Here is a 15,421-nt window from a genome sequence, read left to right as displayed (position 1 = left end):
AAATTATTATACTGATACCAGAGAATTCCATTATAATTTATCAAGCTTAATAACTAAGCTGTATTTCAATCTAAAAAATATGAAATTTTGAGCAGACTAAAGACACAACATACCTCCTTGAAATCTTGGTTTGAAAGAAGGAGATGGCATCCTAAAACTTTAAAAAAACTGAGATAGCCACTAGGGGAACATTCTTATTTTTCTATTGGTTACACATGTCATAAATAGAACTATGTATATATAAGGGACCATTTCCAAAAATGGAAAGAGGTGAGCAAGGCCACTAAGTTTCATTCAGGACATGAGCAATATCTCATAAAATAGGAGGTTCTTATTTTATATTTTATCAATATCAGTAATTTGAGTTCCTAATTTGTACAAAACTATAGAATTTGCATTTTGACATCACAAACATCAAAGTTGAACCAGTGCCGCGTTCAACATACCACGTGACTCACAAAATTTGATGTTTAAGTATAATTTTTTAATATTTACTTTTAAATTACGAAATTAAATGATATATATAATACTAAAATTTGAGTTATAATCTACAGTTTAATACCAAACTTAATGACATAAATTCATAAAATAGTAGTTGAATAAACTTTTTAATGCAAGTCAACAAACTCAATGACATGGCCTTTAACCCGAGACCCACAAGGAAAGGGTTAAAGAAGATGGCAGATGGAGTCAGCTTCAATATCTCAAAATCTTCTAAGGTGTGGAACAATACTTGAGAGAATGGTAACTATTATATTATCAGAGCAATTTCCAAACAGACAGAGTAGGTTTTCTGCTGTTGTTTATTAGGAAAAGGTGAGGGGGTTAAGAGCAACAAAATCAGTTTTATTATTCTCAAAATCTTCTATATTATTTTGAACCATATGGCTCTACAAGTAGAAAATTTTACATTTTCTAATCTGCTAGTCAGATATAAAATGCATATAGAGATATAGCAGCATCTAGAGAACAATGGTACACAGATGATAGGTAGTTGAAATCGCTAGCACACAAGAGTATAAGAAAAGCAAAATTATTGAAGGCAATTTGACCAAAAGTAATCCTTCCATCAAAAGAAGCAGCAAAACCAAACAAGTTATATTTTTGCACAGAAATAAGAAATAGTTATATTGTTAGTAAACAGCTTTATCTACAAAATGGTCAAGTAGCTTATAAACTGTATGTTGTAGGAAGTCTATTTCAGAAGCAGATGTTAAATTAGAACTAAATAGTGGCAAGGGCAAGGATAAATTAATTGCTGAAAACTGTAGTGTAGCAACAACGAAAAGTAGTTTTAAGAATAGGCTAAGTTGTTACAATTGTAATGCTAAAAGTAATAAATAAATTAATGAATTTTGAGCAGTGTTCAAAACAGAGGATTTTGATATAATGGGAATAACTGACTTTTGGTTAAATGTAGACAATTTTGTTATAGGTTATTTAATATGGATAGTGTACTAAAGAGAGTAGGAGAAGTGGCTTTATATGTAAAATGTGAGATATATGTTGTCGAATTTGAAGATATTAAAAATAGTAGCAAGGAGATTGAATCTACTTGGGTTTCTATATATACACACACACACACATAAATATACATACATATATAGCCCCAAAAGACTTTTAGTGGAAGTTTGTTACAGATCACAAGATGAAACTGATGAAATTAATGAGAAATTCCATAGTGATGAGAGATTAATAGATCCATAGAAGATCAAGAGAGTTGATCAAACTAGAAATTAGGAAGGTAAAAAGGGTTTATATAAAACAGTTTTCTGAAAATGTAAAAATTAATGTTAAATACTTCTTTAAATGCATTATTGGTAAGCAAAATGTTAGGATGGGAGTAGATCCTTTGAAGAATGATAAAAGAAGGCTCCTATCGTATGCCTGAAATCTCTGGATTGTTAAATTATACCTTTTTTCTTTCAGTTTCTACTAATGAAAATGTAAACAATATTCCTCATCCTGAAAAGATGCTAGGTGGAAACAAAATCAAACAAGACGATCACATTAATTTTGAATTTAAGAAAAACTTGGAAGTTTTAACAATGATATAGCTCCTCGGTTAGAGAATATTTTACCAAAGGTTTTGAAGGAGGTTGAGGATTGGATATGCAAGCCACTTGGAACTTTTGTTAAGTCTTTGAATAGTGGGTAGTTGCCAAAGGATTGGAAGATGGCTATTGTTACTCCTCTTTTCGAGGGAGGTGATAAAAAATTGTCCTGGTAGTTATGCCTTATTAGTCCTACATCAATGGTGGGAAAAGGTTTTGAAAGTCTGATTAAAGATGCTTTGCGAAGTCATTTAACAAGGTTTAAACATGGTTTCACTAGGGGGAAAATCTTATGAAATTCCTTGAAAAGATTACTGGATATGTAGATGAAGGTACAGGTTTATATGGATATTCAGAAAGCAATTGACAAAGTGCCAACTAAAAGGTTCGTTACAAAGAAAAATCTATGTGCAGGGAATAAGTTAGCTCACTAAACAGAAAAGTGGCTAAGCAGAAGAAAGCACAGAGTTGTCATATATGGAGTTCAGTCAAGGTGGATTAGTATCACAAGTACAGTACACCTTTGGACTCAATGTGTATAACTTTTGCCATACAATTTACATCTATGACACAGATGAAAGAATATCCAACAAATAAATCATATATGCTGCACTAACAGCACCCCTTTTTATTTTTAAACTACAACAGAATAAAAATTCTGGAAATGGCTAGCAAATGCATATAAAGAAAGATTTTGAGAAGGCTTACACCATGCAGTAGTAAGGGAAAGTTCTGCAGGAAAATTTTATTTTACAGTACTTTAGATAACTAAGTTACAACTGAATATTTTTCAAATCATAAGCAAAAGAAAGTACTAAATCTTACACATGAACTGCTGTAACATGTATTCAATCCAAAGTCAGTCATGCATGCACACACAGAGATAAATGTGAATTAATAAAAACTTTACTGAAATAATTTTCTGTTGTTATACTTAATTCTCCTTATTACATACATCATTTTATCCACACAAGCTGTGTGAATTTACTGAGCAAACAGCTATAAATATGTTTTTGAAAAATGCTATGGTAAATGCATAAATGAAAATAAGATACATGCACAGTTATATAAAAGAAAGAATTCAGTCATACTAAAACTTAAGAAATATAACAAAGTAATTAACAGAAACTATTGTAATGCTATACTATATAGGGAACTGTTATACTGTTTACACTAACTACAGTGAGAAGTTAAATTAAAAGAGGTAAAGACTAATAGTGGATTTCACATGAAAGTTTGAGTAATACACTAGAAATGAGTTTAGAAATTAAGGTGTGCAATGTGAGTGTGACTGTTATGAAAAGGTCAGGATATTCTATAAATTATTCCTATATTAAATTAACAGAAGATTGTTGAATTCACTGCCAAACTAAGAAACCTCGTTTGAGATTATATAGCCAATTTTTTTATATTTAAATTACCTTTAATTGTCTTTACATAGTTGTGTGTATATGCTAGAAAATTTAGTGATTTGAATCACAAGTTAAAGCAATGTGCATGTATTTTTTTTATGATGTATGCCAATGGAAGAATGTATATCATGTATACATAATGTACATATGCCTTTTCATATACAGATTTTGGAAACTGAACTGTGATTGGTTCAATGTAAAATTCAAACTACAATAGAGTATGATTAAAAAACAGCCTCTCCTTACCCTCATGACTTAGCTCAACATAATATGCATTTAATAATGAAAAAAAAATCTTTTGTTAGTGAAATTCTGCTAGTACTCAATGGTACCATGTACCAGAACTTTTTTTTTTAAGATGGCACTAGTACCAGGACTTAGATTTTTTTTTCCACTTTCAAAAACAGGTCCTCTTCCCCCAGCTGAGTACCTCTACTTTTTTTTTTTTTTTTGAGAATTTCACTCCTGGAGAAATCCTTATCTTGATTATATTACATCATATTTCTTTGTTGTTGTTTGTATATGAATTTGTATTATTGCAGATTTGAATACAGAGCCTAGAAAATTAGCATGAGTTCAGCATTAAACCATTTTACAGTTACTGCATTTTATTATTATTATTGAAAGTATCAAGGGTGTTAAAAGCTTACTTCCATGACTTTTTCACCAAAGCACTCAAATACTTTGATAAAATATGAAACAATTTTCATCACCAATTTAAGTAAGAAGTAAGGAATAATTAGAAAACCTTTGATAATTCAAGTTTGTAAAACCAACAATAAACCCTACTATCTTAATCCTAAAAATCCAAATAGTCTGAAGTTTATTTTTACACATACCCAATTCTTCAATATCAATCCTCTCACACAGTGGATCTGTTGGAAGCTGAAAATAAAGAATGTTTAGTGTAAAATTACTTCTTATGTATTAAAATATACAAAATATTTCTAAACATGGTACAACAGAAACTAGAAATAAATAGACTTGTCTGTTCTATAGAGTGATACAACTTTTCTTTGTGTCACTGTTCTTATTTTAATGTTTTCTTAGTTATAAGTAAATGATAAATGTTAAAATTATAAAAGTACATATTTGATAAAAATTTACAATCAAATAGTTTTAAAAAGCATTAAAACTTCAAAAATCCTTTTGGCACATTTAGTGGCACAACTGTTAAGCATTCTTTTTAGTAAAATAATTGGAATGGCACTGGTGTTTGAAATAAAGCATCTGGTTTCAACTAATAGCAACCAAACAATATTTTTAACATTAAGATAACTCTCAGCAGAACTTAACATATGAAGATTATCAATAACCCAGTCCTTGCAGTAGCAAAGGTTTTTACAAATATTGAGCATAGTGGTCTAAAATAAAAGTCATAAAGCTAGTTTACCTCAAGGAGATGTGGTTAACTCACTCCTACAGTATTAATTATTTTTGTACTTTGCATCCAGAATGATTTATTTAAAACTGCAAATAACAAAAGTTGGAACTTTCAAGATTATGCTTAAATTGTTGTAATGTGCAACAAATAGAATATTCCCATTTGACAGTTTGTTTTATATATTTGTTAACATTCAACTATCTATAAATGTATCATGCAAGAACATTACAAAAACTGTTTCATGCTAGCACACAAACATTTCAAAACAAGTTATCTGATAATACACAAACATGATATACCAACTTCAGTAATACCTTAAGTAAAAACTGAAAATTGAGTAACTGGAAGTTTATGACGCAATTTCAACTTTCTTGTATTGATGGTGTATAGCAAAAACAGGGTAAAACTGTAGGAGACAATTGAACTTGTGTTGATCTGAAAAATCAAGCTGTAGAAGTAAAGCAAAGGTGTGAGAAACTCTCTCATGGAAAAGTTATTTCACTTGTAAGGCCAAAGAAACATCTAGGTGTACCTGATCATTGATGCCAATTGTGTTCACTTCACAGTGATACACTTCACCCTGATGGACAAATGGTTCTTCCAAAATAATAATGCAATAATTTACTCTTATTGTCTAAAATTAGCTCAAAACATTACAAATATTATACTCTTAATTTCGGTCATTTTCCTAAGTCAGCATAAATCATCAATTTTCAATTAAACTAAGCACATTGGAGCAAACTTCAATGCCAATCTTGCCACAATAATTTTCTGTACACATTTAAAAAATTCTAATATGATAATTTGCTCTTCTAAACTAATTATTACAAAAAAAATACTAATACTAAACATAACTGATTTTATTCATTAAAAAGAGAGACAAGAACTGTAATGTGTGCAAAATAGTAATCACAGTCTACTTGAAAAAGAATTAATCACTGAGCATACTACTCAAATACAAGAAAACCAACCAAAAAAGTTTAATTATGCTTCATAGCATTATTATTAATAACTTGGTTTTATTAGACCAAATATTAATATGATTTGTTCACTTTTAAACCATAAACCACAAATAAGACTTTTCTCCTATGATAAGTTTTTTGCCAGCTCAAACATTATCCAGTTGCATGTACATTTAGTGTTTACTTTTTAATGAATACTCTTAAGTAATAGTTATGTCAGTAATATTTTACTTAAAAAATACCAACACAGATAAAACTTCATCTGTAGAAATAACTAATGAAAAAAACTCTTATTGTTAACTGTTTAAATATGTATAGTTGTGACATTACACTGAACCAACCACAAATTGTGTAGAATTTTGAAATAATGAGTTAAAATGACTCATCTTTTAAAATCATTAACTAAACCATAAACAATTATGATTAAAAAATATGTTTAAAATTTCGAAAAGAAATATAAGATGTTAAATCATGACAATGATCCTTACACCTTTTACAAAAACATCAAGAGTCACTCACAAAAAAAAACAACGAAAAGTCACTTCATCTCCAACCTCAGTCTTAACATTCTTACCATAACACAAAGCCAATACCTTTGTTATCCATCTCCAAACCTAGCCCTACCCAAAGAGCTACTTCAAACCACTTTCAGTCTTTCCAAACTCTTAATAGCAACAATTTTAATGTTGACTTCTTATAGTTTAAAATTACATTAATATAAATACACCTCTATGATAGATTGTTTGGGGTAAGAATTCATGATGAAACTTTGTAGAATGGACAGCAACTGCCTGTTGTAGACACGCAAGTGTAGAAGATGACATTTCAAAAGTCTTCCACCTTTTGTCTTCAGGTCAGTGTGTGTAAGGTGTTGTCGGGATTTATAGTATTCTGGTGGACTGTGGAGAGCATGTTATGATTGGTTAGTTTATCCCTGTTTCTGATTGGAGGAGAGATTTCCTGTGGATTCAATTAATGGTAACCACAGGTTACTCACCTCTAATCCAAAATATCTGTTTAGTGAAAGTTTAGTTGTGTTAACATAAAATTTTGGAAGACAAGAAATATTAAAGAATCATTTTAGTGAAGGTTTATTGTGTTAATATAAAATTTTGGAAGACAAGAATAATTAAAGATTTATTACAGAACACTTCCCTTGTTTCTTGATTGAATCTGCCATTATTTTCCGATTTGACAATCTCGTACTTTTGGGGAAATTAGTTTTACCTGAAAATATCACATGTAGATAAGGAGAAAGTATGGTGCTGTGCCATCAGTTTGTTGCAAAGTTTCTCAAACAATAATATGCGTACTAGCCCTTGCTTGATGTTTCAAGTCATGTTTCTAATGAAAAGAATGTCATTTTCTGTACATGTGACAGAGAGAGAGAGAGTTTAAGAGCTGTGAGAGATGATTATATGGGAGAGGTGTTGAGTGTAGGAGAAGTCCTCTCCTGGACATAGGACTTGCTGATAATCCAAAAGTCCACAACATTGTTACTTGTGCAACCCTCGACTCAGGAAGACCTAGTACATACAGACCATTCAATCAGACAGTACCCCTTAGGATCAATCTTGATGGAAAGGAAGCACAGACAACTGAGATTCATTGAAATGATTTGGCATCTAGAGTGCTCAGGACCAAATGGGGAAGTTTCTAATGAAGTCCAAGGCCTGTGCCAGTCAGAGCACAGCAGCCCCAATTCTGGTTGAGACCACTTGTAAGTAGTGGAGAGAGGTTGGATGTGCCACTGATAGATGATTTAAGCCAGTCAGAGTTGTCTCTGGTATATGAGGCAATGGGCAACCATACTTGAAGACTATGATCCATGGAGTGAGGTATCTTTCAGGGTGGAACGGTTCTCCATTATGTTTGCAACAGCTTGCAAAACCTGATGTCATGCAGGGCTATATGATGAACCACTTAGTATCTTGTCATCCTGAACTAAGGAATGACTACCACCTGTTTGGAGATCCTGTAAATAGCTTCAACTCAGAACACAAGAAACTGGTGGCATTTCCTCCTGTGTCACCCATCAAAACTATAAGATATCTTAACATAGCACACATGGTGTTACGAGTAAAACAAAGCAGATCTGCCTCAAATGTTCAAGGGAATAGCAAAAGAAAATCTGGTTCAGTTTGCAAAACGTAAGGAGCAGGCAGCATAATGTCTGATGCTGAGTTTAGACAGCATTACACTTGATGCTGTCAACACCTGGATGAGAAGCAGCAAGCAGCCTGAGAAACCATGGTGTACAAGCTACATCACAAATTCAAACACATTAGACAATTTGGCAAATCATCCAGCCAAGCTTACAATAATGAATAGTATCAGAATTTAAGGGACTGTTCATCTATGTGGACAACTTGCATGAATCACACAGAAAGGTATATTTGGCAATAGACTCAGCAGATTGAGCAGACATCCCAATTAATAACTATACTTAGGGACTTCCTAATGAGCTTGTTCAACACCACCTAGGACATCACTTTCACAGAAGCCATGTCTGTCATGCTACACTTTGAAGTGGTCACTTTAAACTGGCTATTGGAGAAGAAGAAACTTACAGCAAAAGCTGTAGTGGTAATTTCATTGACAGATAGTGCGAATCAGGTGTCTCCATAGTTTTGGCCTAAACCCAACTGGAGGGTTAACAACAAGCTACCTCTACATGACAGAAATGTGTGGCAGCCACTGTGTGGTCTCCAATGAGTGGGCAGGGCTATGCAGCAAGGTCCATCAGTAGGATACGTGCTACGATAGGAAGAACGTGGCGTTTGCTTCACTTGTGGAACGGGGCTTGTTTACATGAAAGCCAGACGGTGGGCTAGAGATAAGGCAGGGTTGGAGAGTTTGGTTCCCCACTGTCCAGTAGCACCAACGAAGGGCGGCACAGCCACAGGTAAATAGTTGGATGAAAACACGAGTTCTTGATTTCCTTGGGCACGTTATTTTCATTTGAATACCGACTTTCAGTATTTAAGATCAAGTCCTGGCCACAGTCAGTCTCATTTCAACTTTGAATTTTGGTCTGATCTGTTCCAATCCTTCTCCTGTTTATTTAAATTAAAGCGTTTCCTCAACGTCTTTCACAGCGTTGATAAAGATAAGCTGAAATATGTTAAGTGGGCTGGTATAAACACAGCTTAAGACTTGAAAAACATGACCCACCATATGTAGTGTTCATCCCAAACGATGTGCCTCAGGACGGCTAAATTAATCCGTTTTTAATAGGTATGCAAATAAAACTAGACTGACCAAGAAAACAATATTTAAACTTCCCAAATTTAGAGCTTTTGCAAACATAATTTCTGTAAATTGTAAACAATTCTTAAATACATCACAAGACTGGACCTACAGTAATGGAATTAAACTCACCATTAATAACTGTAATATGAATTTGTAAAACAAATTATGAAAGTACTTTAGAAAGTATACTATGCTAAATATGTCAAGCTTGAGAAAGTTTATACGATTAACTTGAAGTACTGATTAAAATTAAATATTTAACATTATCAAATATAAATTCAGTTACAGTATATTGGAGCTTACTTACACTCAAGCTCAACATCTGTCCCAATAGACTAAATGAACATGGACTGGCACGTTCCATTGTCAGACTCCATATTGGAGAAGAAATGTTGACTGTATTTCCGAATTTACTATGTGTATCTACATGAAATGCAGCAAGCGTTTAGTAAAATGTACAAGTAGTTATACACAAGGAAAAACCAGATGTTACAAAAGTACTCAAAGATATTTCTGTGAATTGCTGGCGTCAGTCTGAGTCAGACTGATAAATCGTAGTGCAATGTGATATTCATAATAAAATGTGTACAATAACAATTAATTGGTTAATCTTGGTGAACACCTTCAAGGGGAGAAAAACAAATTCAAGCGACGACCAATTACTTGTGTGAAAAAAAAATTGCTTAACTTCACATAATTACAAAGCCAAAAGGTTATACGATGGCAAAAATAACAGTAAAAACACTACCTTTGATTTATTGTTGTTTAGGTATATCCTCAAGAGAAAAAAAAATCCCCTAATTTACAAGCGCCTGTTCTGTTCACTTGTATTTAAGCGGAAGCATTTTACAAATGGAATATCAGAATAGAACTCTTATTAATCTCACAATAGCCTGTTAATGAAGAATATCCTTACCCTATGTTAATGAAAAACATCTGATTAATTTGAACAGTTTCGAGAAAGGTTATCACTATAATTGTTATACAATATATATATAGAAAATGGACACAGTTCTGCGTTTTCCTTATTTTTTAATTCGGTTACATAGCAAAGCCTACCTAATTAACGCGATCTTCTTTAAAATTACTATTTTTATACCATCACAAAATTGTATTGAATATTTGGACTTCCCAAGTTAATGTCATTTAGAGCTTCAGCAAATATTTAATTTGTGTGTCCAACAGCCTTGAACATATCACGAGTCTAAAACTATAAAAGAAGAACAAAATTCATCGTTAATAGTTATTGTATCAATTTTCAAAACAAGTCCTGAAATTACTCTAAGTTATATGGTGAACAGCTAAGGATATCCTGAAAGTAAAAATCTTAACCATGAGCAGATATTGAAACGCTGCTTTTACATAACGTTTACATCAAACGAACTGGGAATTTAGAACAACTATCACACGTGTGAGTTTTGAAAGTTATCGGAGAGTGCACCAGCACTCTCTATGTAGGGATGGCACGGGCGCCCGTATTAAAGCAATACAAAAGTCATCTGGATTTCCTTCTCTACATGTCACTACAAGCTAGTTATGAAGAGGTATTTGGCATAGTCTTCCCATCTCCGCTGTACGTGTCGCTTTTCAGCTATCCAGAGCGTCCCAAAGTTGAAAACTGGTGAATAGCCAAAACAGATTTCTTATTTTCGTTCATCATCATCTTTTTTCAACAGGTCTAGCGCCTATCTAGTTCTAGCAGTAACTGTAATTTTATCATCATTTGATAGAGCAAAACAATCTTCACGAGCTTTGACTACCTATTTTATTAATATTCTATGCAGAATTTCTAAAGTTTTAGAATACACGATAACCTAGTAACCCATGTACGCCATCTTATAAAAAAAAGTAAACAAACAAGTAGTAGGAAAACATTATCGCTAAATAAAAAAAGCAACGTAGGGCTGGCTACTGAATTCGGAAAAAAAAAAGGAATCACAAAAGAAAGGGATGGAAGTGGACATATCATTTGATTCGGCTAATGATCACATAGTAGACCCAAGCCGTCTCGACTTTACATCGTAAAATGATACTCTATTGTAAAATAGTTATATAAGTGGTAATCTAAAGTTAACTAAAGGAAAAGTATAATGATGAAAACTGAAATTCTATTCAAACACCAAGCTTTAGATAGACAGAGTGGGGAAGCCAGTAACATTGGGATTTTATTCTAGTTCACTAGCCAGCCCTACATAGCTTTTATTTGGCGACAGTCCCCCCACCCAGTATCTTCTTACTTCATTCTCTTCAACTCAAGTGTCACCCATGAATTAGATATACATAGTTAAGTTTCTAACAGTGTTAATCTAGATCTTTTTTTATCACCCAGTAGAAATAAAAGCTCAATAAACTTCACTGGACTTGCAAAATTACACATTTAATTTTCCCATTGCTTTCATGGTATTAAGAGTAAGAATGAAGTACATATTAGGAACTATACAAATGAGCATATAATCTAAGTAAAACTTGCCTGATAAAACCAATCGATAAATATAAGCGCTTAGCTTTGGAATACAAGTTTGATAATCGATAAAGCTTGTTCATTTAACTCATAAATAGCAAACAATAACACATTGGTCATGAATACTGTCATATATTAGGTTTCTTAAAGTTAGTTGTCCCAAACTAGTATACCAATTATTTAACTTTCATCTATTCCATGTAAATGCACGAGAATACATAAAAAACAACCTAAATAAGTATGGTACATAGAATAAAGAACACCACCAACGAATCCCGGTGCTAAAAATCAAGTGTTACCCCACAGAAGAGAATTCAGTGTAAAGCATCTAACGACACATTTCTAATAGTGCACTCTTTTGCTTAGGTTAGTTAAAATCGATTTTTTTTTATTATGATTGAACAAAAATACAAAAGTTTTCATAGCATCTTGTCCTTTCAAAAGTCTTCAAAGCTAAGACTAATATATAATAGTTTATTTCTCATGAGAAATTTAATTTTCGTTAACAAATTGATAAAGCTAATTTTCATTATACTCCCGAGTCATATTCTATCAAAAATTAGCATATATGAAACTTTGTATTGTTTGATAGTGATAAAGCAGGAGGAATTAGATTTTGTTTAACACCCTTTTTAAAGTAATACTAACCATTTTTCTTCTCACGAGCTGCCTGGAACGACGGAAAGTCGAGCGACTGGGCCTCATTTTTTTTTATATATTATTCTATGTGAACGTTGTTTTCCTGCTTCTACTAATTTGTCTCACCACTCCTTTCGCGTAGGTTTAGTTAGTTCACAAGCAAAACTCACCATGCTCGCCTGGAGCACTCGTGTAATTTCCGCTGACACTTGCTCTTCAAAACCTTCTGTTTTAGTAAACCAACTGCTGACTTCGGTACAGATACACGGTTCGATGTGATAAGCAGTTTGATCGCTACCTGCTAGAAATGTAGAACGTGGGCTGGAAAAGCATTACTCTTCCAACTCTCAAGATCACAACAAATAACAATTGGAACACTGAAAACTTCTATACTCAAGAATTGCGTGATACCGAAATGGGAGCGGAAGGATAAAGGAAAGAGTACAAAACTGCCGAATGGAAAGAAAATGCAAAAAAAGAGAGAAAAATATAACACGGGAATAAGTGCTAGACTATGGAGTGAGATGATGGAAAATTTACAACTAACCTTGATACTTTGCTTTCAGTGCCAATACATACTCAGAACACTAGAATTATTTTTTGTAAGAGCCCAAACATCTAACATGTTATTGTGTATAATCCCTTTTACAACCTATTTCGTAATAATGATAAGTCAATAGTACTGCGATAACGAATTGATAAAATTCAGAACTCCGCCATTCATTTATATATCCTACAAGGTGGTGGTCACCGAAATCGATCCCGTGCAATCACTGTCTTTATTGTACCGAGAAAGCGCCATCTATAGAAAGCCTTTACACAAAGCACGGGGATGATGCAAATGACAGATGAGCACGTGCTCACGTGATCTGCTTCATGTTGCAATACCAGCAGCAAGGAGGGAGTGGCTCCCCTTCAACATTGCGTCATTATGCTTATGGTTTCCCAAGAAACCTAGGAAAACACGTAACAACATGCTAATAAAACTGCTAACGTTCTAAAATCAAAAGCATTTACTTATACCATAAAATATTATATGCAGTTTTTCAGAATATTTTTAAAAATAAAACTAATTATGAAAGACCGGCTGTGAATATGAAATCAAATAACATTGATTTATGAAAAATAGTCCAATATTTTCTGTCAATTATTAACACATTAACCAAGTGCAGTGCATGCAAGTGTCTTTAATGATTACACAACATTTATTAGGAAGAGAAGGAAACGATTCGTTTCAGAATGTAAACATAAGAGAGAAGTAAGATGTAGACGTGACAGTTCACTCAGCATAACAGTTCTGTTTTATTCCGCGAGACACCCAACTACTGTAATGAATTTCTTCACGTAACGCGCGCGTGTGTATATGATTATACATACATATAATGCATCATACTTTTCAGTGTAACGAATTATGGAGTTTTAAATAACGGCTTGCTTTCAAAATTTTAATGGATAAAAAATGTACCCGGTTGTTTTTCGATTTCAAACATGCACAGGATTGAAGACAAGTTATCATCTTCATTCTTAAACTGGAAAACTGGTGTTAAAAAAAGAAATTATTCCGATCCTCTCAGTATATCCTATTATGCGAAGATAGAGGAACTATGTAACAGTTGCTCAACAAACATCCTCGCTAATTTTTTTATTTTACAAAATTGAATAATATATAGATGCAAATGCGTAATCTGCATGGCGCTCCTAGAAATATAATCATCAGAATCACCATTTTTTTTAGCTCCACTCTATGAATTACTCTCACATGTTAGTCTATTAACGAACAAAGATCCTAATTTACAAGTATTCGTAAAGTGTGCCGATTGTTTGGCTGTGGGAAGATATTTTTAAACATATATATACAAGTATGATTCTCGCGATGAGTTAGTTTTTGTGCTGCAGATACGGTGTGAGGCGGGATGTCTCCAACGTAGTCATTTTAGTTGAAGCGATACATTATTTAATGCTTTATTATACATATTTCGCGTCGCACTTAACTAACACCACTGGTAAGTTTTAACATTCCTAATAATCGTTGAAGTTCTTCCACCTATAATATATTGTAAATAACTAGTTCAAAGAAACAATTCGTTTTCGGATATCAGGTAAACTTAGTCACTGACAAAAAGTTATTATAACTATGAATACCTTTAGAAGTTTGTTACCGTAAATCAACTTCATCCAAAATGCTCTATCAAAATTTTTACTGGGGTGTGTAATTTCTTTCTTTCCGTGCATTGTTAACGAAAACCTAAAGTAGGTGCTTTGAGGCGTGTACTTTTATCCGTACATTACTAACTAAAGCTTATACTAGTAGTATTGTTGAAAGCAAACGTTAAAATTACTAGTTAAAAAAATTTGTCTTATCGTGGCTAATGATCTAAACTGATAACATTAGGCCTCGGGGCGTCTTTCAAAGTTTTATTCTAAAACTACAATATCGAAATTATCAAATTTGGTGAAAAGGTACTCTTAACACCACAGGCATGCTATGGAAAAATTTTATTTGTAACTACTGAAACGTTCATGAATGGTCATAAATATACTGTAGGGAAGTAATCTGCGCAGAAGTAACGATGTAAGAAACGCGACAAAACTAAAAGTATGACACACATTAATTAATAGATTATGTTCTTGATTTTACAAGTGTCAAAGCAATGTATTCTATGAAATGAAATAAGGTACATTTTAATTACAGCCTAGAATAAACGAACCGGTGTTGGTTGATGAATGAAGGTCTAAGATTATGACAATGACTAGAAACAAGTTCGTAAATAGCCTGTTTATCACAAGGATTTAGCCTTCAGCAGTCAGAATCATCTATAGTGGAGCGAAAGCCAATGTTCAATGTTCTAAGAACCTCTGAAACACTCACTGTTACAAAGAAAACAGGTTCAACTTTTCCCTCCACATACACTCCTATACTTAAACCTGGGCTACAAAGAAATGATCCCCCTTCCACTTTCTATTTATACAGAACTTCATTCAGTTAAATGATGAAAAAATTCCTAAATAGTTTAAATTATTTTGTTTGTTTCTTTGAAATTAAGCACAAAGCTACACAATAGGCTATCTGTGCTCTGCCCACCACGGGTATCGAAACCCGGTTTCTAGCATTGTAAGTCCGTAGACATACCACTGTGCCACTGAGGGGGTCAGTTTAAATTAATCGTCCAGTTCTTGTCTAAGTACTTTTCATTGTGACATTACTAAATTTATGTGCAATAATATTGTTTATTGGCTATCTGTGCTCTGCCAACCAC

The 15,421-nt window shown here is 33.0% G+C and overlaps 1 protein-coding gene across 1 annotated transcript in view; it reads right to left on the bottom strand.

The window, feature by feature from the left end:
* The window catches only part of LOC106462512 (5'-AMP-activated protein kinase subunit gamma-like), a 151,177-nt gene that overhangs the window by 31,331 nt on the left and 104,425 nt on the right, over positions 1-15,421 (bottom strand). The window contains exon 6 of the mRNA XM_013922445.2: positions 4,306-4,351. Coding sequence (XP_013777899.1) covers positions 4,306-4,351 — 46 coding nt within the window. The remainder of the gene's footprint in view (positions 1-4,305; positions 4,352-15,421) is intronic.

This window comes from Limulus polyphemus, unplaced genomic scaffold, assembly GCF_000517525.1.
Source record: "Limulus polyphemus unplaced genomic scaffold, Limulus_polyphemus-2.1.2 Scaffold1188, whole genome shotgun sequence".
NCBI lineage: Eukaryota > Metazoa > Arthropoda > Merostomata > Xiphosura > Limulidae > Limulus > Limulus polyphemus.
The sequence above is the reverse complement of the archived record's forward strand: the minus strand, read 5'-3'. Positions and strand labels throughout refer to the sequence as shown.